Source organism: Notothenia rossii, assembly GCF_949606895.1.
Source record: "Notothenia rossii genome assembly, chromosome: 6".
Lineage (NCBI taxonomy): Eukaryota > Metazoa > Chordata > Actinopteri > Perciformes > Nototheniidae > Notothenia > Notothenia rossii.
Genome location: NC_136909.1, coordinates 76,411,555 through 76,439,524, shown reverse-complemented (window position 1 = coordinate 76,439,524; position 27,970 = coordinate 76,411,555). Strand labels below are relative to the sequence as shown.

At 39.8% G+C, this 27,970-nt stretch overlaps 1 protein-coding gene across 1 annotated transcript; it reads left to right on the top strand.

Moving 5' to 3' along the window:
• Positions 1 to 27,476, top strand: LOC307045119 (E3 ubiquitin-protein ligase NEURL1-like). Its single transcript, XM_079690644.1, has 6 exons — positions 1 to 187; positions 4,394 to 4,635; positions 5,872 to 6,193; positions 18,689 to 19,405; positions 23,519 to 23,698; positions 24,211 to 27,476. Exons 1-6 carry the CDS (start codon positions 154 to 156, stop codon positions 24,453 to 24,455), a joined length of 1,740 nt encoding a protein of 579 aa, XP_079546770.1. The 5' UTR covers positions 1 to 153; the 3' UTR covers positions 24,456 to 27,476.
• Positions 27,477 to 27,970: the final 494 nt, after the last annotated feature.

Genomic DNA, 27,970 nt, shown 5'->3' with positions numbered 1-27,970 from the left:
CACAACCTGCATCTAAATCATTGTCGGGACTTTTTTTTGTTGTGAACGGAATCGTGTCCGTATAATGTTACCGCTACAGACGCGCAGCTGGATGTGAATATCCCGGATTCAGCCGGTATAGAGAGCGGAGGTGAACGCACCTTGCATGCAGCCATGGGAGGTCAGATCACCAGGAATACCTTCTACGGTAAGCACATCTGGCACAAAGGATAACTACAACTAATAAATCCGGTGATTATTATGAGAGGAGACGATGTAATCGGGTATGAAGCGTGCCTGTGCAGCCTAGAGCCTGTGTGCATGTGAATTGTAGGCGTCCTGGATGCCTAAAATACATTTGAAGTGAAAGTAGCCAAGTTTTAACACCTTCTGTAAGTCACGACTGGCTTTAAATAAGGGGGAAATTTGAACAGGAAATCATGTTTTTCACATTTTGAAAAACGTCTACTATCTAAGGATTCTTGTTGTTCTGCATCTAAGGTTGTTTACAGTCATATATAATTAAAAATAAATCCCCCAGGATAAACTGAAAGTAGTTGGCACATAACTTTTCTCACCTGGCTTGTTTGTTTGAAAGTGATACACTCACAGGGTGAATATCCGGATGTTTGGAAAACATTTTTGATAACTTTATTGTTCAACTTATGTGAGGATCAATTGGTCCATTATTTATTTATGTTTAACAGGTGCATTGAGCGCTCTTATTTATCACATTCATATCTCAGTTTACATTGACATTTATTGCAGAAGCTTTCTAGCTAACTAGTTACAATAAACCATTTAGAAGTTGAGTTATTTGTTACAATAAATACCATCGTAATGTAAAGTTGTATCCATTGGTTTTCTGATTGTGATACACTCACAACATGCATGATTGAACATATAAATAATAATGCAATGTGGGCTGAACACTAAAACATTACTTTAAAGTGTGTTTGACTTAATATTGCGGTTTTTCTACTCCTTTACTGTATTAATAGACTATTTTATGTTCTGACAATTCACAGGTTTCCGAGTCCATGATTAAAAAATGGTCTGAAATTGACTATGTGGAGCTGCAAAAATAAGTCAATTATTTAATTTAGTAAGGCACAGCCAGAAGATTATTGGGAAACTATATGAATCAGTTATTTAAGCACATGCAAAATGTTCTCTGGTTCCAGATTCCTAAATGTGAGGATTTGATGCTCCACTCTGGTTTATGTGGCTGTACATTTAAATTAGTTCGGCAATGGTCGAAAAAAACAAGCAAAAATAATCATATTAAACCTTAGACTTGAGTACATCATGACTATCTGAGTAAATCTAGTTCAGCTTTTTAACATTAACGACAAGAATAGTTAGCCTTATTTGATTGTATTTATAGTCTTTCATAAAAAAAAGATAATTATTGTAGGATAAAGGGGTCTCTGCTTCACGTCTCTTTTTGGTGAACATACAAATAATCTCTTAACAATTGGTAACTCGATGACTTTCTCTTCAAGGATCCAAATCTAATAACAATTTTAATTTTTTTTATAGAACACAATATTGTATGCAAAACACACACAGCAAACTGGGAGACTATCAGGCCAACATAGGGTTACATTCAAAACATGTCACTAGATGAAAAATTAACATCAATGTTAAAGTAACAGGACTGACAGCAAGTACCTATGGGAGGATGTTTTATATTTCTCCATGTATTAAAATCACTTCAGTTTACCTTTTAATACAATACACATGCTATGACACACTTGCAAAGGCTCAAAACATGTATGTGCCCTTTGGCTCTTTATGGTGCTGCATGTGAGCTCTTGTCTTGTGAGAAAGGGCCATCGAGCTCCATACTAACATCACACTGCATTAGGGCCTCAGTTGGGCTTCTTACTGAGACCGAGCCTGGGGATAAAACACAGTAAGAGCGTAAGAGACCAGGTGACAATGGCCAGGGGCACTCTTTGTCTCTGCACAGTTTGTCCTTTCCAATTAATGACAGCGAGGCAGTCACATTGTGCTCGGTGGTGCATTAAGTAACATTACCCTCCCTTAAGTTGCTCATCTGACATTCGTCATGGCACCTCTCTTTTATCATGACAGGGCTCTGGTCACTGTTTACTGTGACGTCTTAGTCAGGTCGCATGACTTTTTTTAAACACACTTCAACAGCCACTGTATCATCAGCACTTTTGGCTCTAACCAAGTGTCATTTACAGTAAATCAAGCGTGGTATTTTTATTTATTCATGTATTTACTCATTCAACTGTAGTCATAGTTTATAAAGCCCTCTGTGTGCTCTGGAACCCATTTAAAGATGCCTGGGATGTGAAAATAGAAAACAGACTACTAGAGAATTCAATTCCCTTCAGTAGAAATTATATGAATATAGTGAAAATGAAAGAAGATATTGGATTTTTGGTAAAATGTTAAAGCATAAGGCCTTTGAGGTGTCGCTCCTGTTTTCAGACCTAACAGGAAATTCACTCTATTCACTCTTAGGCCTGGTTCCTTACGGAGCACAATAAACTCTTGTTTTGTTTCCCCTTAGACATCACGTCTGACATGACATCATGGATGCAATATGGTTAAAGGATTTGTTATGACTTCATTTAAGACCACTGTTGTGCACAGAGCACAATTCGACATTGTTCTGCTGCGACGAGAGCTTAACAAATATACTGTACTGAGCCCAGAACTCTTGGCATAGCCTCTGTGATTGTGGTGAAAGGGGAAAGACTCTTTCTAGTTTAAACACAACAAAAGTTTGAACATCCCGGAAATCTTAATCTCTGTCCTCCCTGAAATCTGAACAATAGTGAAGCTACACCAGACATGGTCCGAGAAGTCACATGATTAGTCTTTGCCAATCCTGACAGTGTTGATTGATTTGTCGGGAACATTATGAAGCGTCTGACCCTCCAAGGTCGCTCGCAGGAAAGCAAGAATAGCTGTCTTTCAGCACTGGCTCATATAGTCCACTCTTCTCACGGACAAACACAAGCAGCTCCTACACAGTCTTCCAAATGTAGGTGTGAAAATACAAGCAGTTCTCAAGGAAGAAGTGTTAATTAGGACTGAATTATTTATTTGGCTTCCAGTTTTGGCACATTGGCTGGATTTTATCGTACTTTAAATGTCACTGAAGAGAGAACTAAAGATACAGAAAACAGTTTCCAATCGTGATGTAATTACATTTGTATGTCTCTGAATAATCCTACATGTGATGAGAGTCCTATGTCAGTGAGAAAGAAATGCCAAAATGCCACAGTGACCTTGGAGTTATGCTTTGAACAGAACTGTGGAAAGAAAAGCAGTGGGAGTAGGTCCTAATGAAGGGGAGAAACTGTGATATCAGATTCATGATGAGAAAATTCTTTATCATCTCAAACCCGAAAAGACAGATGAAATTTGAAAAACATGTTTTGGTTAGTGGGAGAAGTCATGATTCACATGGGAAAAATGAGTCAGATGTTCTCCTTTGGGTTCGCTCTTATTTGACCTGCAAAACACAATAAAGGTCACTTAATCTCACTTAGCAGCAGTGTTTTTATTTTAGTTTCACTCTGATATGGAAGGTACTGTAGTGTGAACGTGACTAACTATTTAAAGCGAAGCAGATATTTACTGTACTGTACTGTATATACCGTACGTGTATCAACAGCTGAACATATAGCTAACATCCTGTACGATCCTAAACTTGTTTTCTGTGGATCTAATTCAACTGCTAGAGATGATGTTAGAGCACCTTAAATGTTAGCTAATCATTTTTTGTTTTCATTATCCCCCATTTCCTCTTTTCTACTGATTATACTGTAAATGTGTTCCTGCACGGTGAGACATAAACTTTCAAACCAGTTTAAAATCTGGCAAGAATAAGAAAAATAACAAAAGTTTTTGGGATTACTGCAAATTAATTTCAGACTATTTACTGAAATTGGAGCATTTTTGTATGAACGTCTCAAAGCTCCTTTGTTCTCCTCAATTACGTAACCAAGAAAGCAATTTTGTCCTTGCATCCAAGGACATATTTGCATGTAATTCACTTTGCGCAATGTCCTTTCATCTAGGTGTGTGGCTGCACTGTGGTACCTTGAGAAACTGAAAACTGGGTATTAGATTATTTTTAAAGCATTTCTCACTTAATTTGATGTTACAGGAGCAAGTGAGATATGTGAGAGGAAATGACATGTGACAGCAGCAGGTCACAACCTGGAGTCCACTTCACCATGCTACTATATTATATTCAAAGTGAAGCCTGCGGTGGTGCAGACTGTGTAATCTAATATTCTAATCTAATCTTAAACCTGTTTTACTGTAAATTGTGCCCCAAGAAGAATGTATTCAGTAATGTAGTTTCTGCTCCCCAACTGTGGACCACACTGAGCAACCACTTTTCTTTCTCCACATTCTGTAGATTCTCTCAACGGGCCATTTCCCGCCACATCTCACCGATGCCACCACAAGCCCAAGCGCTGCCTGCCCATCCAGCCGTGTGGGAGTCTGTCCTCCTTCCCTTTGCTCTTCCACCCCAGCACCAAGGGCTCGCAGATCGTCATGGACATATCCCAACGCACCGTCAAGAGACAGGCCAGCTTCTGCAACGCCATCACCTTCAGCAACAGACCAACCGCTGTGTATGAGCAAGTTCGTCTGAAGGTAAAAATTACACTTAATGTTTGCCAGTTGCATATTATAGTTACATAATAACATAATGGGAGTTACAATAGGTCAATTGAAAGATCCAAGCATGTTTAACTATAATTAAAACCAATAGAGTGGGGCGTTATTGTCAATTATTGTGACAAACGAGTACTCGTTTAAAAAATGGTTAAATGGCTACATTAAGCAAAACAGAAAAAAACTTGACTAATCAAAACAAGCATCATATTTGATGCATTAGCATGCCCGAGCCTCTTCAAGAGTCGCAATTATATCTAAATAAGCAACAATAATTTGTTAAACACGACGCTGCCACCAATTGCAACCCAAAACCAGCAAGTGGATTACACCAGTCCAACATTAATCATCCAGATGGCTTCCACCATCTTCAGTAAACAATTTAACTTTAAAAACAAAGATAGTGCACATTGAGTAAACTTCTACAAGGAACACTGTCAGTGTGAGTGCATAGTGTATTTTGTTATATTAGAATACAGAGTACAGTGAGAGACACTATAAATTAGGAAGACGCTAATTGTGACTCTGATGGAGAGTCCTTCCTCTCCCATTCTCCCTTACATTTCCTCTTTCTTTTTTTAACCCTCCCCCTCTCTCTGCACATCCCCCTTCTTTGCTCTCCTGTTTTGATTTTCTCTCTTTTCTCGGCTTGCTCTTGTGTGGGCCAAAGCAGCAGCAGCTTAGAACAAGTTTCCACTTCACCTATCAGGCCATCTATGTCTCGAAAGTGAGAGAGCAGGGCAAGCATTGCCATGTGAGGATTACTGTTATCTGGCACGGTAAATGCAAAGTAAACAGAAGTTCAAAATAAGACAAAAATCGTTTGCAGGTGATAAACATACCAAGGTAACTCGTCTTAGTTTGCTTAAAATTGAAATTTAGCCACGCTAGCGGCTTGATGCTACAGATTTCGATATCGGTCTGAGTATAATCTTAGCAGCTATTGGATAAAATGTCATGAAATATTGTACAGAAGTCCCAAAGTGGCCACAGAAAAAACGTTGGTTATTTCATCCAGCAAGGTCATAATCTTTATTAGTCAAATACTGCAAACGTAATGACCATCATTTCAGCCCCAGCTGCGCTTTGTGTTTAACAAATGATAGCATGTTAACCCACTAAAATTAACAATGAGTATGGTCATTCTTAACTTAAAGAAGCAACATTTTAGCTATCATTTCAAACATCTTCATTTCTGAAAACTGTGTACTCCAGATCACCAAAAAGCAGTGCTGCTGGAGCGGTGCTCTGCGTCTTGGTTTTACATCCAAAGACCCATCAAGGATCAATCCAGACACCTTGCCGAAGTACGCCTGCCCTGACTTGGTCTCGCAGAGCGGCTTTTGGGCAAAAGCTCTACCAGAGGAGCTGTCCAATGAGGGAAACATCATCTCCTTCTGGGTAGACAAGAAAGGCCGGGTGTTTTACCGAATCAACGACTCGAGCCCAACACTGTTCTTCAGCGGGGTGCATGTCTCTGTTCCTCTGTGGGCTCTTATAGACATCTACGGCCTCACCAGGGGGGTCCAGCTGCTAGGTGAGTTATGAATGTGAACTTAGATTTATCAGTAACGCCAGCATTGTGCCTCTAGGGTTAGCCTAGACTAAAGTATCTCAACAACTTGGATGGATTTCCATGAATGCGGTTCAGACATTCATGGTCCCCAGAGGACAAATCCCAATTACTTTGAGGATCCTCTGAATTACAATTTCTCTTAGCCTCAGCTGTACTTTTGTTAATTGCAATAAATGTTAGAATACTAACATGTAAATCGAGCTAAGCTAAGATGGTAAACACGACAAACAGCATATATCTGAACATCAACATGTTAAAGTACAGCCTCACAGAGCCTTGTTACAATAATGTTTCTCCACTTGAAACCATTCATCATTTGATGTTGTTTTTCCAGTGTGAGTGGATAAAAAGAGATGTTACATACAGCTGCTCCACTTTCCCACACCGACCAAATAGCTCAGTGGAAAAAGATGGTGGGAGATTAGGTAGATTGTATAGTTACGGTTGTTAGTATCAAAGAAATGTCCCTAAAGGGGGAATTTCTATTTCTATTTGTCTGAAATCCCTTCTAACAAGTTCTCCATGCTGTTTAAAGGGTCATTAAATCAAAGAAATTAAGAGCAAACAGGTCCTCTGCAATCATTAAGTGTTCACCGCACTGAATCATCTGAAGTATGTTTGGATTGCAGATTGAGATGCATTTATGAAACACATCATGCATCAAAAACAGATGTCTCACATTTTTGAAAACAATGCAAAACTATGCAAAATAGATAAATAGGAATCCTTGTGGACACCTCGGTACTTATTTATAACCATTTCCAAGAATTGTGCTGCCTCTCTCCAAAGAATAGAGGCTGTCAACGCCGTTAATAAAAATAGAAGAGGCTCCCATATAGTGTAGATAGTGCCATTTAACCTCATTTCTCGCGGTGTGGTTGACAGCGAGAAGCGTGCTATCTCGTGATGGGCTGTTTGGTATCCAGCGCCAGAGTGCCACTATCTGGGGTTCACTGGCCTTGTGGTGCTGACCAGCACACAGCTCTTGCCGAATAACAAGAGGAGTGTGTTGGTCATCCCAAGAAGACAGACAGAGAGAAGGGTGATGTCAGGTTATGACATGGCTCTGATGTTTTTCCAAGACAATCAAACCAGAGGAATGTCTCACTCCGAGGATCCAAGTCTGAATTCAATTTCTATTGTGCCAAACAAAGATTCATATGTTTAAATAAAATGCCTTTTCGCAAAACTGTATGGTATAATACGTACATTTTCCCAATTCAAATTAGGATTTCTTGCAATGTATAGTTGTAGTTCATGTAACTTGTCCCTGTGAATGAGGCCAGCAGCTGTAAATCCCACTGTATCTTCTCTGGTTTTCCCACATCGATCACCTTTATCCCCACATTGATGGCTTAAACCGAAAAGCCTCGGCCTTCAGTCAGCTGAAGGATCACTTGGCTATCAGCTTTCCTCTATAGCCTGAGAGCGTCACCACTCGAGAGCATGGTATATCTCAAAGGCCCAGTATTGTCTCAGCAGTTGGCTGCAGTTCAGCAAACACTTAGTGTCTGAAATATGGGCGAACACATCAAAGTCTGGTGTTGTAGACTGGCACATGTGCAGATTTTCCTTCAACAGAAGAATGCGTTTGTATTCTTAATGATGCTTACACTTGGCTCTGGATTTAATGCTGCACCAGCTGATCATTTGAGCCAAATTTCACCTGTTCTGGTCTTATTATCACACAATCTGTCCAGGTGGGAGTTACAGATCGGCTGCAGTGTTTTCTTTTACAGGAGACAAATGGAGCGTGGAGCTGTGAATAAGCTCTGTGGAGTGTAGAAAATTGCTCAGAGAGGTGACCTTGATTTGGCTTTTGAGATTAATGTGTAAGACAGTAAAAATATAAGAGAAAATAAGTTGTGATAAACCTTATGACTTAAGTGTTACGGATTGCTGTGTCAGTGAGATAATGCACTTTGAGAGCATTAACTTAAAGGGCCACTCCACCAATTGTACACATGGGGATCGGTTTACTTGTCAGTACTACTCATTTTGTGAGACAGTTTAGGTAACGTATCCTATGGCTGTAAACGGGGCTTTTTAAAAACAGTAATCCAGCAACTTAGCCTCAGCATTGCACCCCTTTAACATTTTTATATTGATGATGGGCAGTATGGATGAAAAAAAAATGTTTGGAAATGTTTTCATGTCAAAACCTGGCGCCTACATTACCCACAATGCAACTTGACCCCCGACAATTTGGTCCCATATGAAAATGTGGCCTCAAGCCCATAACTACCAGCAGAAAGGAAGTATGATTCTTTTTTTCATTTCCACAGTTACAGTCCTCAGACCCAGCCGTTGCTGACTTAATTGTCAATTACACTTGAGGCAATTTATCCATTTATAGGTGATTATTTGGAGCTGAAGAAAAAGCTTTTCAACCTTGTCCCATATAAAGTATGCAGTTGAACTCTTCAAGACATCTAAACGGACTTTAATGTGTAAAATTGATGATGTCATCAGCATTTTCTCAATATAGACTTGAGATTTAAAGTTCTGCATCAAAGACTGCATTACAAGCTGGAGATGTGAAATGTTGATAGATATGCACATTTACCATGAAGGAAAGGTTCCAAGAAAAGAGATTTCAGTTGTAATATGGGAATTGTAGGATTAAACATTTCTGGAGTTTGACTCGTAAGAGACTAAAAGACAGGATGTGAGTTGCCCAACTTAGAAAAGAATAAAAGAAAATCCCAAAAATGTTGGAGTACATATCAAGAAAATATATATCTAATATGAGGGGTGGTAAAAGATCTGTATTTTTTCAACACATTAAACCATTGTTTCTCTAAGCTGAACCATTCTTGTGATGTGACCTCATTCCCCAGCTGTCCGCTAAGATCAATCAGCCTTCTCACCACTTTATTTTAGGACACATGTAGCATTACTGTATCTGATCACATCCTTTCCATGAATAGCTCCCTCGCCTTTAATATTTCATGGATTAATTAAAGTGTCCCTGCTCCAAAGTCGGCACAAATTAACGTGACACGTTCTTCAAAAGCCGTCTCCTGAGTATAAACGTGTACTGAAAACACTGTCAGCGCTGTTCTGATGAAATATGTTACTGGTATGATGCTTCAGCTTCAGCTAATGACCTGTGGTCCCTTATGTGTCATATATTTCTGTAAGAACGGAGCCTCTAAAATGTGTTTTGAGCCCATGATAAAGTTAAAACCCTTTTTGAAGTTTTTTTTATTTCCTATCAATGAAATATCATGAATGTGATCCATTGAAGAGGGGCTACAGTCAAAATATGTTGATTTTATCCTTGGATGATCTGCATCAAACACTCTTTTGTCTGTTTAATCTTTCACAACTTTAATCACCATATTAAGGAATTCATCCAAGTCGCTATCCTTCGCTGCCTTTTCATTTCTCTCAATGCGGCGTGATGCCAAACCGCTTTCCTGCCATCAGGTCTTATTCTGATGTTTGGGGATCTTTTCAAGAGTGGTATTGTTTCCTCTCTAAGCTTTTATCAAGGGAGTGCAGTTCAGTAGCCAGCCACCCATGCAGGGAGTCAAAGGTGATCCTGAGATCAGAGAGACAGCTTGAAAGCCAATATGGTGTTGCGTAAGAGGGGAAGCTAAATTAATCTGCTGAAATCAAACTGAGCCACAATGCTGTCCCTGCAATTTAAGAAAGATATGTTACATCACCACACTTGTCCTACTCACGCAGATATCAATAAGGACTGAAGTGCATTGCTTGGGATTTGAAGAGAACAGTCTGTGCTACACACATTTGGCCTTAAAGGGACAGAAAAATGATTTCCTCAAGTGTATTTGTTTCAAGGAAATGTTTCTAAAGCATAGTCTGTCAGCCGTAGTTAAAAAAAAAATCTATTTACTATTACTTTTTCACTGAACTGTACTATAAGAAACTGCAACTTTGTTAAATTTGAAAGACTGAAAGGGTTTTTTTTTACTTTATGTAGTCAACTTTTTAACATTTGAGTTTGATCAAGTTTGTTGTTGAAGTTCCCGAAATCAGGTCACAAATAACTTGCAAGTGTTTTCAGTTTGATTTCCCTGAAGCGAGACATATGGGAATGCCATACCTTTCTGCATTCAAAAGTAACGGGACCTGCTTTGTATGTACGGCTGCATTTTAACAGAATGTATTTGTTTATGGGACGAGTCCCAAGAGACCACACAGCATCCAGCATTTTGTACAGGTATGATGGATTCCTTCCAAGTTAGATAAGCGGAGCGAGTCAAAGCCATCTTTTGATGGATGCAAGATGCTCTACTGGGGGTTTGTTTACCAGCGGTAGATGAGTCACTTAATCACTGACAGACTGGAAGTGATCCGTGAGGCCGGCGTCAGCTAACATCATCTGCAACCTGTCTCTCTAGTCGTTAGAGAAGAATCCAAAATGGCTGCCCAACTGTCAAGAGGCAGCATACATCCCAGGTGATTAAAAGGAGGGTGTTGACATCAATCATGTCTGTACATGGCATTTCAATGCATTAGGCCTGTAGAGCGTCATGGTCGGGAAAACCTTGTGCTATATGCTTTTCATGCTTACTTACATCCTGAGAGAAATCACTCATGTTTCAACCTCCAGGGACAAAGGAAGCAGATATGAAAGAAGGACTTGATGGGTTTTTTGCATACACAGTTTGCATAGATATAGATGTTTTGCTGTGTGCTTTTTGGATGGGAATGTCATTCTGTTGTTCTATTTGAACAAAAGTAGGATGGATTTTAATAACATTTTGCCCAGCTGTTAATGGTAGGGCTGCATGATATTGGAAAAAACTGACATTGCGATATTTTCTTCCCTTGCGATATATATTGCGATATGAATAAATACAGGAATTGAAGAAAAGACTGTTTTTTTTTGTCCGCAAACCATCCTTTCTTGAACTTTAATGCTATACAATTGGTATTTTTTTTAACAATATTTAACCAGATGAAGGATTTTAGTCACAGACTTCTGGATCTTAAGTTATAAGAGCAACAAGCTGAGCTAGCTCGGTTATCCTGCTGTGATCTGATCAAGAATGGTTGTGATTGGTGGTTTGCTGTGCATGCAGAGCCTGCATGTCACTCACTCAAGTACCCCTGACATGAAAGCCGCGCAAGTTTTCCTTTTGTAGCAAGCAGCACAATAATTGTAACATGACGTGTTTGAGTTAATTTGCCTACTTAATATCGCACGTCCTACATTTTTTTTTTAAAAACGTACATCCGCCGATGTCAATATCGCGCATGCGCATAACGCGATTATTGTCACAACACGATATATCGTGCAGCCCTATTTCATGGTCTCCAAAGTATTAATATATACTGCTTTGATGTTGGGAAACAATGGTGCAGATTAGAAAATATCTCAGTATCTACTGGATGGGGCAATTAATTGGAATGAAATGTAATTATTTGTCAGTACAGGACTTTGGTTATCCCTGGTCTTTTCGGATAGGGCCATTATGTGGTTTTGTATGAAATGTCTCGACAAACTAAAAAGGACAACATGTTAAATATCACACTTGTTAAACTTCAGCTTGAGAGCAACTTATGATTACTTCCACTATTCCTCAACCTGTAATGTATGTAACGGTGGAAAACAAAAAACCTGTTAAAATGCTGAGCATTTAGCTCAATGCACAGCCCCACATAGCTGAACGCATAGCTGGGACTTGTTATCATGGTGACATCATGTTTTAAAAAAGAAAAAAACGGCAGTTAAATATCGCTGTACCTTTGACACACCTGTTTTGCGAACAGATAAAAACCTAGTGTGTGTGAACGCTGACAAGCTCTGTGTTGCACAAACATGTTGGGTTGAACCTGATTGTGTTGTACTTTCCTCTCTTTGTGTCTATTTTTAATCCGTGTTCTTTCTATGCGCCTGAAGCTCACACTCACTTGCCACATATCTCACTTATTGTTTTACTTGTCAACATAGATTATGTGGAGTTTTACAGTATTTTGATTTGTGGATGAACTGGTTTTAAATATAGAGAGGTCAGATAGGTGCAACCTGACAAGTGGCCAGAAATACAGTGTAGGGTCAGCCTGTTGACAATGTAGGTAACAATGGTTCAGTATGACTGGATAAGGAACTAAATGTGGGCTATTAATCATCAAATATTAAAATAGCCCATAAAAGTAGAACTTTAAATTCAGTGTAAACTGTATCTTTATGTATGTGTATCACACTGTGAAGGTGTGTTCCTTACTTGTATACACAGGCCTTAGGAGAGCAGAGCTAGACTCTTTTTGATAAATAAAAAGACACACAATTGTCCTGACTGCTCAGTTTACCCTGAAGTACTGCCAAGTGATGTTGTACTATTACTTGAAGTTTGATTTTAGGTCTGCTGCTCAGAGCCAAATCCTCCAAAAACAATAAACTGGAAATTCAGCATGGTATCAACAATATACAAAGTAATCTGTCAACTGTAATTTCCCAGCCAACGAGACATACTAAGTGTCTCCATATTATAAACATTGAGTAATTTCCTTGAGCTGAATCATTTTGGCAGAATTAGATTAAAATCATGAATCATGCTTCTTTGTATGCTGATCATACCAATAAATCATAAGAAAAGTGATCCTTTTTTAGTTTTAAAGGGACTGGCGGTTTGAAGCTGATTATAGTCAGGATTGTGCAAGACTATGGACTCTGTCCCAAGTTCTCCTCTTTTGGAAATGACTGAAGCCTGCAACTTATGTTCAGGTCAAAAGAAACCCATGTTAATACCATTTTTGGGTACAAATGGTTGTGGTTTAAGGCTGCGGTAACCTTGTCCATTTCTAAGAAGGTACATCGTTCCCTTTAGCTTTCACACCATGTTTGATGCTCAAGCTGTAAATATGCTCCTCGGCTTTCAGCCAATCAAAAGTCCCTTCTCAAGGGCAGCATTAACATAGTGTTACGTGCTAAAAGTAACAATTGTTGTGTATACACTATTGAGTACTACATTAATTCTGTATAATGACCATACTTAGAAGGTCAACTCTCATGCTACAATCACAAGGTTTTGATAATGTCCTACAATGTACAATGCAACATTTGAATAGCAATGTTTCATTTGCTCTATGTGATTGTTGCAAATTACCAATGGCTGATGGTATAGTTTCACCATGATTGGCATCTGCAGCTGCGCAGTAAGCACTATATTCTGCTAATAGAGAAACTTAATTATAGTGCATTAGTCACCTTTTTTGTATGCTAACTGCCAAACAATGCACTCCAAGGATTACTGTGTAGTATTTATAAATGGTGTGAATTTGGAATGCAGATAACCCAGATTCCAGTGCAGCAGTCCCTTCTTTATTACATTTATTTCTAGACTAGTGTGCTATGAATTGAAACGCCAACATGAACAAATAAAGATTAACATATTGTGGAGGCAGGACTTTAGGCTGGACGTGAACAAGGCTCAGGAATCATGGTCAAGAAAATAGATGTCAAAAGAAGATTTGTATGTACTAAATTATAAACATTTACAATAACTGATGATAGCAGTTCACCTTGCCTTAGATAATAGGAATTCTTAATCTGAAGTAGAATGGATGTAATCAGAAACAGACAAATGTTGGATGAAGGCAACCATGGTAACGGTGCTTCTGAGGCAAGAGAAAAGCGCCGGCCAAGAAATTACTTGAACAAATAAAGGAAATAAAAGATTTACAGACTAAACAGTAGAGCAGGGGTGCCAAACTCAAGGCCCGGGGCCAAATCCGGCCCGCGACTTCATTTTATGTGGCCCTGCAAGAGCTTGCAAATAATGTCATAAGATTATTATACGGTTACATTCCGCTTTACAGAAGCATGTTGCCAATAAACTACATGTCCCACAATGCATCTCATTTTGTGACATGTGCACTGAAGAGACTTGCAATTATTTGCCCTAGACTTTTGCCTTCAGACGTAGTTAATTATGAAGTTATTACCCTATCCGATAATAATCCAATGCAGAGGCAATAATGTAATATAATACATTATTATATATATATTATATAGTCTTAAAGTTACAACTGGCCATTTGAGTGCAACCATAATGCTAATGTGGCCCGCGATGACATTGAGTTTGACACCCCTGCAGTAGAGGGAGAATATTCTTTGCCATGGCACTTTGTTTAGGATGTGGGCTAAGAATAACTAAAGCTGAAAGAAAAGTATCCATCTGTTTCACTTAACAGTCATTTGATCAATTGCTCATTAAAATATAAGTAGATTAAAGTAACTTTAAGTATAATTTGCTTTTCTCAGTCCTCTTGGTTTTAATGTTTAAGCAAAACCAAAATCTACAAAGGCTCCTTATTTCTTTATTCCTCCTCAGGTTATTATAACTGAAGTAAAGTCATTGTGTCAGACAGTTGGTTACAATGAAATGAGAGGTCTGGTATAAACTAAAATGTCCTTTGACCTAACATCTGCCAACATGTACACATCAGGATTAGGGTCTATGTATTCATGTGAGCTTGGTTTCGAATGATCTCAGTGCCTGGAATTTATTTGATTTGTTGAATCAAAATAAATGCCTCTCGACAGTGGCTCAGCTGGGATTTAATCGACCCAGATGGAATCGAATAAATTTACGGAGAAATCTAAATAGAAATCGTAATAGAGCCTGTCAGGTTTGGATCCTGGGAGCTGGGTTGTACGGGCGGAAGCCTTCGGAGAGAAAGCTAATCACTTTTAGATGACCAGAGTCACGTCCCAGTGTATTTTGTATTCTGTGTGTATTTAGGTATCAGATATGTCCATCTGTGCAGTTTTCTTGACTGTAACAATGAGATGAATTCATAATCGGAAAAATGTGTCTGAGATCAGATTGAAACAATCAATGGATACTCTTACACTTTGAAGACAGTCATGACTAGTATATGTCAAGTATAACAAAAATATTCAAAGCAGCGTTGTTTGAAAGTGCATGATGATTTATGCATGTAAAGACACATCAAGGTTTAACTTTCCTCGGAAACACTGTGCCCTTATGACATCCCCAAAGTGCTGAGTGACATTTTCACTGCTGCGATTTGTCACCTTTTCTTTCCACGATCAAAGTCCAAAACTTAGAAACATCTGGCACTTAACGGAGACTCTGCTTGATCTCTTAAAAATGCAACATATGTGGCTCAGATTGCACATGGCATCTCAGAAACTCAAACTGTGCGGCTCACTGTGTATCAATATCGTATCGCTCTCAAGCCTTTTAGCCCCTCCCGCTTCACCCTCTGTATATTTGCGCCATTATCTCGAGTGAGATACCACTCCTTAAAAGCTCATCAACGCAGATTTTCCCTCAGAGCCCGTTCTCTTTTTGTTATTCTTTGATAAGTGAAAGTACTTCCCTCTCCTTTTTGGGACAGATACACAACCCCCTCCCTCCCGAAGCCTCCTTTCTCATGACAGATGACTTCACTCACTCATTCTAGACAGAGTCCTGGATAGGCCCTCTAGGCATGCATACTTAGGGTAAATCCCCAAACACACACACACACACACACACACAATTGGTGTTGCTGACCTTGTGTAGAGGTTGCAGCTTCAATAAAGCCCCCCAAAGCCTCCTAATCCTGTTCCAGCGGGCCAAGGAATCAACTGAACCCTTCCTCCTCTATTCAGGATCCTGCACTTGTTTACATGAGAGCTGTTCAAGACTAAAAAAGGCATTCATAAAAATTGAATTGAATGATTTGAATCAAAAACTACAGTACTGTAATACATGAAGGCCTCTCAAAAAGTTCAAATGAAAAGGAGCCAAGCTGTCTGTGTCAAGCGTGTTGTACCTCAAACAGCTTTTTAACCGCAATCATTAGTTGTCATTCTGGCATGTGTTCCCAGTGAAACTGGACGACATTTTCTTTGTTATATCATGGACATCCTGCTTTGAACTGGTTTTTCCAGGTTGTGGTAAGAGTAAATGTTGTAGTAAAAGGTTGCAACTTGTTTGAATAGGAATATCTAGAACAGGTAGAGTGGTTTCATGCAGGTGTATGCTTTGGTGTGGTGTGTTCTAATATAAACAGAGTCGAGAAATATTTCTAATGTTTTCGCCAGTTTGCTTGATAAAAAAGCCAAGAGGTCAGCCACTGACTGTGCAGAACCGTGTCAGGTTGGTCTGTGCTCCTCTATTTAATTCCTCATGAGATTGAGTAGCTGTTCAAGGACCACTTAATTCAACTTGGACAATTTCGGCCATGCACTTAATCACGTCTGTGTTGTTCTGTGATTCAGAATTCACCATGTTCTTCAAAAGTTTCAAGGTCTTGAACTTTATAACTTGAAGTTGAATATAATCTGTCATTACTGAATGCTTATTGCATGCTATTGAAAAACCACTGGAGCTTTGCCAAATGTTATAAATTAAGCTAAGCTGCAAAGAATTTCTTGTGACTGCCCATGCTTAATTTTATAACATAATTCAGAGGGCAAAAGTCAAGACTGCACCTGTCACGTGTGACTGACATTTTAATGAGTGAATAGTCCAAAAGGAAGACTTGGCTCCATATCAAGAGTAATAATAAAGCATGTTTACACACCAGCGACAAGAGGATAACATATGATTTGTTGTTTAAATATCTCAAGTTGGAATTCCATTTCAAATGTCATAATTTCGTTTTCAATACCCCCAGGGTTCCATTGGTGGATATCCCTGTTGTGAATGATATAAAGAAAGCGTTGGTTCAGCCATGTCTCGCTATGTGTGTGTGAGAGCAGTTCTTTACACCTTGTCATGCCATCATAGGGTGAATTTTTGGTGTACACATATTTTACCATAGGACAAAAAAAGCAATTGTTAGTTGTTTTATTTTTAAAATGTCATCCCATACTCCTTCGAGACCAAACCAAGATTGAGATCATACATATGTATTTGGCTTTATATTATCTAGGATATGCTGTGCATCTTGTTTAGTTAGAACATTAAGATTAAGATTCTTCTCACAACTTGTTTCGACTGCTGCACCACTTAAACTGTGAACCACGGGAAGCAGTAATAGTAAGAATAGAAATTATCTCTTGCATCCGGGGGGTTTGCAAAGTCGGCTAACTTTGCCTTGAAGACGATAAGGCTGCTAATAATAAGAGCCTCATGCTTGGTTGTGGACACTCTTGACTGAGGAAGTAATTAAGTTCAAGCAGTTTATCAGTGGCTGGCCGGAGATGTGCTGTCTTTGTGTGATAAAGAGGAGCTGGTGAGGTATGCCCTTCTCTTAAGTGTCCACCCCACCCTTTTTTCATCCTCTCCTGCTCAGTCCACTTCCCATAGGGGAAGCCCAAAGCAGATTGAGGCTGAGAGCCACACAACTTAGTCATCATGTCATTCATTGCTCGGCCTGTCCCTCCCCACTCTCCTCAAATGTCCAATCAAGCTAATTTTAGCCCGCGTTAGAGGGCCGTGTTAAATCTGGCAGCATGCCCCCGAGCGTGCCACGAAGCAGATCCGTTTGTACCGACCGCGCGCACGGAAAGTTACACTCTTTTAGTTGTACAGTGATGCTCCCATGTGGAGTCTAGTTTACAGTAAACAGAATTAGAATAGGAAGGTCTATTTCTGAGAGAGACATGTGATACAGTTAAGAATGCCTTTCCCTTTCAATGATCGGAAAAAGTCTGCTTTTAGCATCCAGACGCAACTTAAAATGTCAACAGTGTACAGAGTTAGAAACAGTACATTAAGAATCTACTGCAAAGACAGTTTGTTATGTAAACAGTGAGGAGTCTTGGCAGCTCCTTACAGCTATTTGTCACCCGCTGTATACTACACATGCATTCCTGGTCCTTGAAAGGTAAACTTGCATTATTATAAGTCTTTCTCAAATCCAATCTTTGGATTTAATCGCTTCTAATTCTGTCTGCATCTTCACACCTCAGGCTTTGAATGTGAAAATAAGAATGAGAAATAAGATAAAAAATTAAATGTTGCTCATTATTACAGGACTCCGAGCTAAAGACAGAGCGAGAGGCTCAAACAAAGCTGAGCTTTATTATCTCTCAGTGGCTTCATGTGCATCGCTTATCCTTCAACGTTACATAAAGTTGTTACATCTCTTTTACTGTGATGTAGCCTATTGCCTGCAGCTACAGTATGCTCCCACTTAGAGTTCTGATATGTTTCTGACTATGTAAAGGTTGACGTATTTGTGCATATTCTCAGGCCTTAGTACCGAGAGTGCCTTTGAATGAATATGTTATAGCAGAGAAGCCGGAAGGCACCATTTGTTTACAGTGACAGGTGTAATGAATGAGCAGCGCACAGTGAATGTAAAACAGACCAGTGTTGTACTTAGGATATGCAGAATACTAAGTGGGTACGTAAATTAAATTTGGTTCTGTGCACACTTGGAGAGACAACAAATGGAGAGCTTGTTTTAGCCTCAGACATTGTGTGTTGGTTCAGATTGAATTCCTCTCTTTAAAACATTACAAACAAGGTATTATATAACATTCCTGTGTGGGATTTTTTATTTCTTTCACAGACAGCGAGATGGTCCCTCTGGATTGCCTGCGTCCTCGTTCTTTTGCTGCCGCCCACAGGGCCTACATTCAGCGAAACAGCGATGACCCTCGCCTTTCCATCAGCCTGTGTGACCTGAGCCTACAGCAGCAAGACACGCATCTGGAAGAAGATGATGAGGAAGAGGAACGGCTACATCGCTTAAGCTCCGCCTCCTGCCATGTGCCCCAAAACTCTCAAAACTCCCAGCAGTGCTCGCTGTTGCCCAGCCACTTGGACACTGATCTGCACTTCCACTCGGTGCATGGCGTCCATGTCACTGGGCTGGATAAGCACACGGTGGCGAGGCTGGATCACCGTGGTGACGAGAGGACCCTGGTGTTCACCAATCGGCCGATGAGTTGTTCAGAGACGGTGTTTGTGAAGGTGAAGACAGGTGTAGCCCGGCCTGGGTGTCTCTCTTACGGCGTGACATCCTGTGACCCAGCCACCCTGAGGCAAAGTGACCTCCCGTCAAACCCAGAGTCCCTGGTTGACCGCAAGGAGTTCTGGGCCGTGGGTCGGGTGGCGGTGCCGCTCCACAGTGGAGATATCCTGGGCTTTGTGGTGAACACAGAAGGAGAGGTCATGATGAGCCACAACGGTGTCAGCGCGGGGATGCAGCTGTGTGTCGATAACTCCAGACCACTCTGGATGTTCTACGGTCTGCACGGCACCATCACACAACTCAGGATTTTAGGTACGCTCACACCACTTTTATTTTAACTGCCTAAAATACCTTTCAGATTTTACATTAGTTTGGGTATGATAACCTAAAACGTACCTCAGTACTTAAAATAGCTTAGTTTCACTGATTCCACATGCCTTCTTTTCTCCATTCAGAGTCAGTGATGTTTCCCATGTTATTGAACTGTCGAAGGAAACCCACAAATCCAAGCTAAAATGCAAAATTAGCAACAATTTGCAAATTATATATTTGTTCTAAAATGAAAAGACGACAGATTTAGCCCAGGAGAAAAGAAGAAAAGAAAGCTTTTTTATAAGCATTAGTTGTAGCAAATGTTTAAATATAAAATCAATTCAAGCTGAAAAGAAATGTAAAATGTTGCGTAGATCTTTACACAATGTAATTTTCCTACTTTCCACTCAGAGGTTTTGCAGTCTTGGAACCCTGAATGACCTTTTGAGGCTGAATTTCCACTCAGCCGAGTCATTAAATAGTTTCCCCCCTAGTTTCCAATCTTGGCTGCTCTGACTCTTTATCAACTCGTACATCTGTCTGGCATTTACATTCAACCCCCTCACAGTTTGGATATGAATATTAACGTTGTGTCCTCTGCCATGTGACTCCAGCAGATTCCACACAGTGATGCTTGCTTTTGAGAGTCTTACTCCCTGGATGTTCCTACATAGCAATAGTTTTTGGTTTGAGTCAAAGGCTGGTGAGCTTCAAAGTGGAGATCTAATCATAAGTGTATTGTCTAAATATTCAGGACTTATTCTTTCTAAATTGTAGGATTCTTCCCCTATTGTGTTTTTTAGGAAACACTGCACTAATCTCCATCAAAGAGGTAAAAAATCGTTACCACATTTTGTGCAAATCAAGTCTAAGTTTGAAATATTTAGTATGACTTGCTCGGTTTTTAAGACTCCTGCACTTGCAAAATTCTCAATTTTTCATTAGAAGAAGCTTAAGCATGCTTGGACGTGTCTTATTGTGTGACTGAAGTACTGAAGAGTGCAGCAAGCTAAATGTGAGTGCTTTTGATTTGTTTGCAGTCGCCGCAGATTCATCTTAATTATTTGAAAACAATCTTTCGGCCGCGATGTCTTCTGGCTACAATGAAAATGACTCTGTACCAGCCGGTTAGCCTTCTCTTCACAGGAAGTGTATATATAATTAAGAGGCAAAGTTTCTGTCCTATTATTCATAACAGTTTCTCCTCTCCTCTCTTTCATGTTGTCAGTCAGACCAGGGCTGAGGAGGTTATTTCTGTCTTGCGTGGGCTCCCAGCAGCCAGCATTATGTATCAGCAGGAGGCCCGTGATAGCTCCTTATGATGCCCTCAATATGCATTATTAAAATGTAATTGCATGGAGGTTTGAGATTCTGGGTATTCCACCCACAGCTCGTTCCCCGTAACACTGGTCCTCCAATAATATTTCCCTTCTTTACTTGTGAATTTCCTTATCCTAAGCGCCCACTGCCCACCCTCGGTCCGTACTGATTCTTTGGGGTATGAGCGCTGTTCGTGTCATTACCCACTCCAGCTGTGGGGAGTGCATTTGTGACGTCTGTGCGCACCCACTCTCTGGAGCCACATGACACGTGTTGCCATGGAAACATCTAGCCGCTGAGGCAATTGACAGTTTGTCATGGCTGGGTGTCGTCAAGCCAGTGAAATGGAACAGATGGGAGACTGTTGCTCTCACGTCGTCATTATGTCAGTGTTATCTTTTTAATTTCATGTGAGACAGTTTGAATCGTTTATGACCTTCAGTCGTCATACTACAGGTCTCCTGCTGTGGGTTTACGTGTTTAAGTGCTCAGCAGTAATCTTAAAGCTGATGCAATTAAGATTTTTTATTAATTAATCATATAACTCTTTGTTCGTGAAAAGGGGTTACTCTACGTGCAAACGTACAGAGACGTATCATGGCTCTAAAGCTTCCTTTAGCTCCAAGTAGCGTTTGGGCGTCTTTGACTCATTGCTTTGGTTTTGCACTTCTTTTGCAACTTCATATGTTCGCGTATGCAATCGTTTAGGCTATATCAAGTAGCCTTTTTTAGTAAAAAAAAAGCTGCAAAACTGTACAACACACAGACACAGTTATTGACATGCTAGAGCCAAAAGTGAAGCACTTAACCTAGCTGCTAAAGACAGTGATATTTCCCCCAGGAGTTGCTAGAGAACAAAACAAAGCTACAATGCTGGACTTCAATCCGTTAAAGGACCACTACACCAAATGACAGTTCTTATCCAGCTTTATAACTGATCTATTAATAGATTAAGTCTCTTGGCTAACAACTTTGCCAAATTAGCTAAAAAGGGGATGTCAGTGTTGTGTTTACAAGCTCCTTTCTGCTGCCCCCAACGCACCAAAAGAAAATTGTTAATGCAGGTTTAAAACAAGACTTTGGGAAAGAAATAAATAGCCTGACACGGTGTGCCAAAAACTCTTTATTTGATAAGCAAGTGTTGAAAGCCACCACATGCTTAGCCACAAATAAGTCTCCTGTACTGTCTGCATGACTAAAGCTATTCACATACTCATTCCTGGTCACACAGCCAGCAGTAAATTCATAATACAAAAGTAGATGAGAGGTACGCTTGATGAAAGGACCAGGAATAGACATGAGGGTTATCTATTCCTTCTCATTAGGAGTTCACCAAGACTTTTGCTAACAGCTGGTCTGCCACATAGGTCAGGCTAAGCAGGTAATGGAAGGGAGGGAGTATAAGAGCCATAGTATTGATACATGCCTCTAAGCAATAATAAAATAAAGAATACAAAGATAGACGAAAAAGCTTGTCTCAGCAAAAATAGAACAAACACATTGATCACAGCGCTAAACTTAAAAGTACATATTATGGAGGTTTTCTTATAGCAGCAAGCTGATCATTGCATGTCTAAAAGGTTACTATAGTTTGTTTACGTAGGCTGAAACGAGACTACTGGTTGGAGTGGTCCAAAGAAAGAGGCAAGAGTTCAGAGCACGAAGCTAGGGTTATGCAACAAACTGTATACATTTTTCTGCAAACAACACACCACATAAGTGTCTTTTGCTTATATTAAGCCAACAGTCTTTTGTTATTCAAGCAATTTCTCACCAACTGTGGTTCTTTTTTTAGCTGTTTCTCCACCCCACACTGCCATTGTATGAACATTTGGACAAGCAAACTGTGGGAGAGGATGCAAACAACCAATAATAGATCATTTGACACGTACTGTATGAATGACGGTGCCAAGTGAGCGGCTGGCCTGACGGTTTAGCAATATTTCTGCCGTGATCATTTGAAGGACAATGCATAAACAACAATGCTGTGTGCCCGTCAGGCAGACTGGATCAGAATCTGTCTCTGAAATCAGGGTCGGTATTCTAGTCTGTGAGGAGAGACGAGTGCCAATAGAAAGAACTGATGCCAGGGCCGGTGGTTATGAGGTGCGAATGGGGACGGATCACACGGGACACACAACAGATTCTGTGAAAGCCTTTTGTACCCTACCCAGAGGCATCATGGGCTCATGAAGGAGGAAGGAATGGGGGGGGCTCTTGACTCACTTACAGACACCCACACACAGACACTGTGCACTCACAAGTCATCTGCTTGGTTATAGAAGAGATGTACTATGTGTGTGTCAGTGTGACAGACTGAGACATTAACAGGGATGCAACAAGACATCCTCTCACCTACATTTTCTAATTAACAGCTCAGCGGAGTGTCATGATGGAAATATTTGATTCCCAGTTGGGAACGATTGCATTTAGCTTCCTTTTTTATAGATGATCATATAATCATCGTTCAATTTATTTATAAACTGTAAACATTACCAGCTACTTCAATATTTTGATATGGTCACTTTCTTTAGATATGCTGCTACTTAGGTGTTGTTTTTTTACCATGGTGTACTTATCTGTTAGTTATTTTAACTTATTGTGTTTCTTTTTTACAATTAATAATCCGTGCATACTTTATATAATATGTAGGTCTACTCTTTTTGCTTCATCTGCACTATACTCGTGCTGTTGTAATGCCATAAATGTCTCGGGACAAATCATGGAATTCAGATTTTTATATTGTGCTAAGTCTTTGTTATTGTGACCCAGATGTCTCTTTTGTAACTTCAGGCTCATCTCCACACCCAGACCTTCGAGGCCCGTCGGTCCCCAGCTCCCCATCCTGTACACCCAACACCCCCACAATGCTCAGCAGCGGCAACTCCGAGCCAAACCTCAACACACAATTGAACATCAACCTCAATTCAAGCCTCAACTCCAGCTACTACTCAGCCTTTTCCTCCTCCACAGGTTTGTCTAATAGTTCCAGTTTCACTATTTGTCTATGTTTTCTCCCTATGGGTATTTGCTAAGCAGATGTTTGCGATATTTTTTCTTTGTTTATTTATGAAATTGATAAAACATGCAGGCATGTGGGAGAGCAATAGAACAGCCGTCAGCACACAAATACTGACTGTACAGTGCCAAGACATCGGCTCACAATACGCATGGATCTACATAAAGCAAATATTTACCTCAGGATGTGAAGCAGTGATCCCCGACATCACTGCTGTCCCAAGCTGCAGACAGCATGACAGGAAAAATCCTGGCAGACAATAGCGACAGAAGGAGCTTCATTAGCAGAAAAAAGTGGGCATGGTAATAAAGAATACACAGAAAAAGGTGCATTTGATACAAGAGTCTCATTGGAGTGTAGAAATAAAACTGTCTGCCTGAACCACTTGGAAGCCTATTTCAATTTCTTGTTCAATTATCTTTCCAAGTCACTCACAGATCTCAAATGTGTTGTCTCATCACCACAGGTACAACTCCAAGCTCTCCATTCTCCAGCCACCCAGAGTCCCCCACCTTCCCATCATACTCTGGCTCGTGGAGCGACGAATGCACCATTTGCTACGAGAACGAGGTGGACACCGTACTCTACGCCTGCGGACACATGTGTCTCTGCTACGCCTGTGGCCTCAAACTCAAGAAGATGGCCAACGCATGCTGCCCCATCTGCAGGAGGACAATCAAAGATATCATCAAGACCTACCGGAGCACGTAGGCTAAGACTACAAGTCGCATTGTCAGGTTCAAGAGGTTGTTTAAGCCATGCAAGACTTTGTAAAGACAGATGCAGCACAAGTGAATGCCCCGCTTCTTTAGGTGTGCAATCTGGCTCAGGTACTCTACAGCAGGACTCCTGCAAAATCCATCTTTAAAACATTTTATCTGTCAAATGAAGATCTTTGGAAATCTCACAGCTCGCATCTGTGATGTCTCAGTAAGGATCCGGCTATGAAACTCATCATACAGTGAAAAAAAGTATGTGCAACTGCAGGATCTGCAGATAGGGCCATGGCCTACTCATGTCGAGTGAATCTGTGCTTTGTGTGATTTGCTGAAGAGAAAGAGTAATCTGAAGAGGCATCTGCCCTACTTCCTGCAGACTAACGTTTCATTCTGCTGGTGATTGCATCACTGCGAGCTAATTTTAAAAAAAGGTAGTAAAATGTTCCATAGCAGCAAAAGAAACGAGAAGAATAAATATGTAGTTCCACCAGCTGCTTGTCAGAATGCATTCGGTCAAAAATTGTAAGAGTAAGAATCAATGCTCATTTCAAATCTGAGCAGTATGATCAACATTGGTTTCATTTGACATTTTCTGAATACATTCAGACGTAAGTGGGGAACGGGTAAACATTAAGAGTTTTTCCTTGTAAAAACCTAGCAGTACATCTAAAATAAGCCATTTTTTTTAAATACTCAGAATATTCCCCTGCAATAAAACACAATGAAATGCCTAGGCCTAAAGGATAAATAAATTAAGTGTTAGTCAGATATCTCACTGCCTGCTGTGCTTCTGTGAATTTCAGACAGGGCGAGATACTGTGAAGGGTAAAAAAAAGTGTGAATGTTGTCACCATAGAAGGTCAAGCTCACGGTGAATGAGGATGTAAATCAGTGACGAGGCAGCGAGGTAGGAGAGAGGATGTTGTATGTTTGGGACGAAGACAGGGGAGGAAGGGCCACCTTTAGCTGTGTGTCTGCTCATCGTTTCAGTGCAAAGAAAGTGTTTGCTCTCTCAGGCACAGCCCATACATCAGAGGTTTGTATGAAAGCCTGTAAAATGTGGGACTTGCATGAGTTGCATGTCCTGCTTCTTGGCGTTCTCAATCAGCTAGCTAGATGCTGCGGTTGGACAAAAGTCATCCAAATAAACATTGGTGGGCAGGGAAGTATTTTTAAAATGCTGAACAAGCACATAAAGATGAGAAACCAATCTCTTCATCATTGTAAGAAAGCCATGAAATCCCTCTGTAAAGTTACAGATGGCTTTGCATACTTCAGGTTACACACACTCCTTCATATGTACATTAAATCAAAACATAAATATTTTTCAGCAGTGACGCATTTCATTAAACCAAGTGAAAAAACACACACGACTGCAGTCAGTGACAAGGCTTGTTATTGTAGCACGTTGTGAGGTCTGCATTTGCATATCAGTGTCTGAGTGCTGCTCTTAGTCTGTAAAAGCAAACTCCAAGGACAATTTCACTCAAATAACTTCATGCATTATTTACTGCTTTGAATTGTGAAGAAATGCAAGCTATTTTCAGGTGTAATTTTGATCTTGCTAAAACTTTAGTCTTTTGGTAAGTAGTAAGTGCTATTACGTTTTTGTTTTTTCGAGGTGTTGAAGCTTTATTTTGCCGCTGTGGAGGGAAATGTTCTGTTGTATGACGTTTGAGTCAGTCAAGTTTTCTTGTGTGCCTTTAAAAAGAGAAGTCTGGACACACATTGGGTCTTCTAGGCTCCTCCTTGTAAAAACAGGAAGTTTATATTCATCTTAAAGTTGCTCTTACATGGTTTTAATGTCTCTGATGTGAGCAGGTTTCACCACAAAACATACAAAACAAACAGTGTGCTTAATATCAGTGTGTGAATGTATTCACTGCTATGAAATGTTGTATTATCGTTCCCTTCGTCACTGCATCGCATAATACTGGAATTTTGTTGTGCTTGAGAGATACTCCTTTTACGTTTCTACCTGTTTTTGTTTTACTTCCTGACCAAATATGACCGAGCAGAAATAAAACATTTGTGAAACATTTTTGATAGAAAAATAGCATTGATAAGTGTAATATTAACTGTACATTATGAGGTTTATTTATTTAGTCAACGCTACTATAAAGAAATTATCATTGTTTGTTTTACATGTATAGCTACAGTATACTGTCCAAAAAATAAGAAAATTGTTTATTTGAGTGTTGCATAGTTAATTACAGAACACATTATGCTCCCTGAAAGGCTCTGTTTGGCATTTTTGGGAAATATGTTTATTAATCGTCTGGTGAAGAATACAATCATTGAGGCCACTTTCAACTGGTATTATGTACATTTACTCACATTAGGTACAAGTAACGTAAAGTTACTTGAGTAATTCCAAATACTTCTACTCCAAGAAGGAAAATACTGTACATTTTATTTTTTAGCTTAAACACAAATGCCCTGTAAAAATTATAGCAATATCGTATAAACTAACAATATACCAGACAGAAGTACTTTTGATACAGATGGGGAATAGATGGTTAACAAATCATTTAGCAGCTAAAGAGCCAGATATTCCCTCAAGTATTGCTGGAGACCAAAATCAGAGTCTGAAAATGAAGCCTATCATCTTTTTAGCTGACTATTTTCCAGAAAGCAGATAAGCAAACTCTACAAGATGTCAAGTGTTTCCTTGAATGCCATATACAAATGTGTGCTTTGAAAAAGGGAAATAAATTGTTTAAAGGTGGCATTACTCTACTTGTGCATATTTCAATTATATCTTGAATTTGGGTTGTAGGTTAAGCAGGCGTAGTTCCAATACAAACATCATTTTCCCAGCCTGCTTGTCAAATTGTTTTAAGCCTAAATAAAACAAAAACAGCAAGTAAGTGAAGGAAGACATCGTGCATGGTGGACAAGATTATCAGCTCATAACTTTGGTTTCCTTGGCTTGGGATTTATAGTCGTTAGAAAATGATTCTTAAGGTGGTTTAATCATGTTCAGTTTGTTAAATAAAGTTTTTAATTTGAATCACTGTACTGATTCCTTATTTATTACATGACAAAACATTAAATCATCAGCTTATACAGAAGTCATTTAAGAAAAAAACATATCCCTATCTCTTATTTGGCTCGCATTGCAATAAAATGTTAAACCTGGCCATTTCCATTTCACAGCTACAGTCCTTTTGTGTTTTATGCACAGCTGGAAACAACTACATCTGGCACAAAAGATAGGGAATGAGAGAGCATTAGTGCCATTCCCTTTTCCCAGAGCATACATTATATAAATGGCTGATATAATGTCTTGTGCAAAAAATAAATTCAACATTTGAAAGCAATTTGAGGACAAAAAGCTGCCACTTTACACAATCACTCTCTACAGTAGTATAGCCTCTTGACTAACACCCTGCCTTATACTATATGAATAACAAAGGCAAGGGGCTTTTAGTAAACAGATATAACTCACAGAAAAACTGTTTAGAGTGGTGGTATGTAGACCTGGCCAGAGTGAAGCTCATCTGT